Source organism: Babylonia areolata, chromosome 33 (assembly GCF_041734735.1).
Source record: "Babylonia areolata isolate BAREFJ2019XMU chromosome 33, ASM4173473v1, whole genome shotgun sequence".
NCBI lineage: Eukaryota > Metazoa > Mollusca > Gastropoda > Neogastropoda > Buccinidae > Babylonia > Babylonia areolata.
This window is the reverse complement of record NC_134908.1, coordinates 6324779-6330393: the sequence shown is the minus strand read 5'-3', so window position 1 is coordinate 6330393 and position 5615 is coordinate 6324779. Positions and strand designations below refer to the sequence as shown.

At 42.6% G+C, this 5615-nt stretch overlaps 1 protein-coding gene across 1 annotated transcript; it reads right to left on the bottom strand.

Annotated features, from left to right (window-relative positions):
• Positions 1 to 1910: 1910 nt before the first annotated feature.
• Positions 1911 to 4964, bottom strand: LOC143277212 (uncharacterized). Its single transcript, XM_076581998.1, has 3 exons — positions 4852 to 4964; positions 3831 to 3945; positions 1911 to 2874 (listed from the first exon to the last, which is right to left on the bottom strand). Exons 1-3 carry the CDS (start codon positions 4870 to 4872, stop codon positions 2660 to 2662), a joined length of 351 nt encoding a protein of 116 aa, XP_076438113.1. The 5' UTR covers positions 4873 to 4964; the 3' UTR covers positions 1911 to 2659.
• Positions 4965 to 5615: the final 651 nt, after the last annotated feature.

The following is a 5615-nucleotide window of genomic DNA, read 5'->3' as shown; positions in this document are numbered from 1 at the left end:
AATCAGTCATTGCTGGTAACAGTCTTTGATACAAATCAGTCATTGCTGGTAACATTCGCAATACAAATCTGTCATTGCTGGTAACATTCGCAATACAAATCAGTCATTGCTGGTAACATTCGCAATACAAATCAGTCATTGCTGGTAACATTCTTTGATATAAATCAGTCATTGCTGGTAACATTCGCAATACAAATCAGTCATTGCTGGTAACATTCGCAATACAAATCAGTCATTGCTGGAACATTCGCAATACAAATCAGTCATTGCTGGTAACATTCTTTGATATAAATCAGTTATTGCTGGTAACATTCTTTGATACAAATCAATCGTTGCTGGTAAACATTCTTATATATAAATCCATCACTGCTGGTAACAATTCTTTCGAGATATAAATCGGCCATTGCTGGCAATGTTCTTTCATACAAACAGTCATGAAAGGTCCACTTTCCAAAAAAACCAAGGTCTTCTCACAAGAGCCTTATTTGTACGTCGGGTGATTGTACAAGCAAGAACTGTACGCCAGTGATGCACAGCAGACACTGATGATGATGTGGTAGAGGTGGGGGGGGATGGAGGGACAAAAAACAGGACGGGGGGTGCAGTGGGGGGCGGGGGGGGGGGGGGGCTGGGGGGAGGAGGGGACGGAGGAGACAAAAAAATAAAATAAAATAAACAAAAATAAAACAAAACAACAATGACGTTTCGCCGCATGACAAAAACACAGCCCACTGGCCAAGACTTGCATTGTTTTGCTTGTTCCGTTCTTCGTCGTCACACTTTCTTTCCCATGTGCAAGTACGTGTGTGTGTGTGTGTGTGTGTGTGAAAAGTGCTTCGTGTCACTGCGCTGGTTGTCGTTCTTCCTCTTCTCTTCTCTCTCTCCCTCTCTCTCTGTCTGTCTGTCTCTCCACATCAGTCAACATAACTCCCGACGTCACCCAAACTTTTTGCAGACAGCGGTTATCTCCCCTCCTGGTTAACGTCTCTGTCGATGGACATTCTCAGTGCGTATGTACAACATTGTATTGATTTGTGCTGTGAATAAAACAATAATGCACATTACAAAAAAAAAAAAAAAAAAAAAAAAAAGAAAGAAGAAGAATAAAATAAAATAAAAGGATTTTCTTTCCGAGAATTACGTCCCGACATGGCACAAAATCTCGATGATACCAGAACCGTCACAGTCACCACAGCTCTAACGAGGCAAGGAATTCTCTCCCCCTTACCCACCCTTCCCAATCCCTACTCCACTCAACTAAAATAAAACGAGGTCGTCTTCTGTATCTTAATCCTCAAATCTCTATCGCCTTCCCAAACCATACTCCACTCAACTAAAATAAAACGAGGTCGTCTTCTGTATCTTAATCCTCAAATTCCTATCGCCTTCCAAACCCTACTCCACTCAAACTAAAATAAAACGAGGTCGTCTTCTGTATCTTAATCCTCAAATTCCTAAAGCCTTCCCAACCCAAACTCCAATCAACTAAAATAAAACGAGGTCGTCTTCTGTATCTTAATCCTCAAATATCCTTATCGCCTTCCCAAACCCTACTCCACTCAACTAAAATAAAACGAGGTCGTCTTCTGCTTCACCACTTCAAATCCCTATACAAGAGATCATCAGCAGTAGAACGCCCCTCCACTCGGTTCAAAGAAATCGGTGTCATCTTCTTCCTCAAAATTCTGATACACCAGATTGTCATTCTCTCTGCTGTAGAACATCCCTCCATTCAACTGCAATAACTGGGGGGGGTCGTCTTCTGAATCTTCTTCCGCACAATCCTCATGTCCACCCGATTGTCACCAACAGGAATCTGGGGTCAATTTCTGCATCTTCATCCTCAAGATCCTTTATACACCAAATCGTAACCGCCCCCCCCCCCCCCACCCCCCCCCACCCCCCCCGGGTGGGTCGTCTTCTGTATCTTTGTCTTAAGTCTCTCCATACGAACGTCGAAAGAGACCACGTTAACAGCGTTTCACCCCAATTACCATCATCAAAATATTGCAAGCGGGAGGCTCTTATACTGAAGACGTGAATGTTGACAAAGAATACCACAATTCTGACGACGGAAGCTAAACGTTGGGTCATTCAGACACCCACTGGACATCCGAGGGGTCTGTGTAGAGGAGAAGAGAGGACTGGCCGTACTGAGTGAGTTAAAAATCCCGATTCCCCTGATCATCACTGAAAGAAAGTGGGGTCAACTTCTGTGCGTTCGTCCTCAAGATTTTTGCACACCAAATCGTAACCTTCCCTTCACTCTACTGAAAGAAATTAGGATAATCCTCTGTATCTTTGTGTTAGTCCTAACGATCCTCATACAACATATCACAACCACCCCCTTCACTCGACTAAAAGACATCAGGGTCGATCATGGTATCTTCTACATGATCGTAACCTCCCCTCCTCTCAACTAAAAGAAAGTGGGGGTCGTCCTCTGTATGTTCATTCTCAAAACTCTTATGCACCAAATCATAAAAACTCTTATACAGTACCAAATCATAACCACCCTCTTCACTCAACTAAAAGACATCAGGGTCGATCATGGTATCTTCTACATGATCGTAACCTCCCCTCCTCTCAACTAAAAGAAAGTGGGGGTCGTCCTCTGTATGTTCAATCTCAAAACTCTTATACCACCCCCTTCACTCAACTAAAAGAAATCAGGGTCTTCCTCAACATCAAAGTCCTCGTAGAGCACATCGTCACTGTCTCTGCCGAAAGCCTTGCCCAGCAAAACCTCATCACCGCTGCGGTAGTAGACCCCGGCGCGATCAGAGTCGTCGTAGTCCAGCCCTTCCCCCGAACTGTCCTCGTATACCGACGTCTCCTTCCAGTCAATACCAGGGTTCATGGGGATACGTAAATCTGTGTACCACGACAAACATGATAATAATGATCATGATGATGATATGGCGATTGTAATTATGATAATGATGATGATGATAGTAACGATGATGATGATGAAGACTATAATGCTGATGATAATAATAACGATGATAATAATAATACTAATAGTAATAATGATAATAATAATGATAAGTATAACTGGTACTTATATGGTGCAAACTCCCTCTATCTCTTTCACTGCCAGGTTTCTCTTGTTTTTTCTCTCCTTTTTTAAATTATATATATATCTTATTTTATTCTGGAAATCAACAAACAATGAGGCCAGGAGATGAAATGACTAACAAATAGTAAAGAGTGGTAACTTTCTCCATACACAAGGTACACAACTTCAAGTCAATGCTGCTTACGCTACCGATTCAGCTAGCACACAGGTAAATAAAAGGTACATTGGAACAAACCCAGACACTTCCTCAAAAAAGGAATAGCCGGGCCTGTCCTTATACCGATCATTTGACATGGGCACTCAGCAGCAATGACAGAAGAAATGTGCGAACACAAATCAGCTTTCGTTCAAGACAGGCAAAGCCTTTTAATCCTGAATATGCTACACAGAATATACGGACAATACAGAACCACCACATGGCTGCCTCAATGGATTCTTTCATTTCTAGCCAAGACAGTTGGGACAGCAGTTGCCCCCGATCTCCCAGGTCAACATATTTGCAGACCTGCTAGTGCCTGAACCCCCTTCGTGTGTATATGCAAGCAGAAGATCAAATACGCACGTTAAAGATCCTGTAATCCATGTCAGCGTTCGGTGGGTTATGGAAACAAGAACATACCCAGCATGCACACCCCTGAAAACGGAGTATGGCTGCCTACATGGCGGGGTAAAAACGGTCATACACGTAAAGGCCCACTCGTGTGCATACGAGTGAACGCAGAAGAAGAAGAAGAAGAGGAGTTATACATACCTTTATGGTTGTGGAGATCACAGTTCTCACTCCCCTGGCACACTTTGAGGATGGCCAGCTGGTCATGAAGTTGCTGCAGAACTCCGTAGTTCAGCTTCTTTGCTACATTGTGCAGCTGGAAAATAAAGAGTATCCAATTTATTTTTTTGAATCGACTACACACGGGGCACTGCCGCCTGCGAGAGACCACAAGTACCGAATAAAGCTGTCACACACTCCTGACTGCCTGTGTAAGACAGGCCCACAAACCCTGGCACACATCCTGCAGTCCTGCCCCCTGTATCAAGATGCACGGACGCAGCAGTGGCCCTATGGAGCCACACTGGCAGAAAAGCTCTGGGGCACCAAAGAAGATCTCATCAAGACCACCACCTTCATCTCCAGCATAGGAGTGCAAGTCTGAGACCATGATCACGGGAACGCAGAAGAAGAAGAATTTTGTGAATCAGCGGGCGCAACAGTCAAGTGGTTGAAGCGCTGGACTTTCAATCTGAGGGTCCCAGGTTCGAATTTCGGTAGCGGCGCCTGGTGGGTAAAAGGGTGGAGATTTTTTTCCAATCTCCCAGATCAACTTACGTGCAGACCTGCTAATGCCTGAACCCCCTTAGTGTGTATATGCAAGCAGAAGATCAAATACGCACGTTACAGATCCTGTAATCCATGTCAGCATTCGGTGGGTCATGGAAACAAGAACATACCCAGCATGCACACACCCCCGAAAACGGAGTATGGTTGCCTACATGGCAAGGTTAAAAAAAACGGTCATACACATAAAATTCCACTCGTGTGTGAGTGAACATGGGAGTTGCAGTCCACCAACAAGGAAGTATTGTATTGTATTGTATTGTATTGCATTGTATTGCACTACATTGCACTGCATTGCACTGCATTGCACTGTATTGTATTGTATTGCACTGCATTATTGTATTGTATTGTACTGTATTGTATTGTATTGTATTACTCTTTTTGTCACAACAGATTTCTCATACAATAAAATGCATCAACCTAGTTCCACACAAACCTGATCTGGGTCAGCCTTCATGTCGTAGAAGGAGATGAAGTTGGTAATGTATTCGCAGTAAAGGAAATCACTGGTGGCGTTGATCGTGCGTATGCACCAGTACGTATTGTTGTTGGCGTTCGAGCAGAAACAGAATGGCCCATCTAGAAAAAAAAAAAAAAAACACAACTCAGAGATAACAGAAGTTGTTGATGGCTTTCGAGCAGAAACAGAATGGCCCATCTAGAAAAAAAAAAAAAAAAAAAAAAAAAAAACCCACACAACTCCGAGATAACAGAAGTTGTTGATGGCATTCAAGCAGAAACAAAAAGGCCCATCTAGCAAAAAATAAATGTAAAAAGCAATTACAACTCAGAGGAAAGAGTCATTAATGGCATTCGAGCAGAAACAGAATGGCCCTTCTAAAAAAAAAAACAAAAAAAACCCAAACAAACACAACTCAATAATAGAAGTTCTTGGCATTCGAGCAGGAACAAAATGGCCCATCTAGCAAAAAAAACAAATATAAAAAGCAAATACAACTCAGAGGAAATAGCTGTTGTTGGTATTTGAGCAGTAACAGAATGGCCCATCTAGAAAAAAAACAAAACAACAACAACAAAAACACAAACACATCCCAGAGGAAACAGAAGTTGCTGTTGGCATTTGAGCAGAAACAAAATGGCCCACCTAAATTTTAAAAAAAAAAAGAAATAATAATTTAAAAAACTCAGAGGAAAGAGAAGAATGCAAATAACCAATGCTCTGAGGAAACAAAACGAATG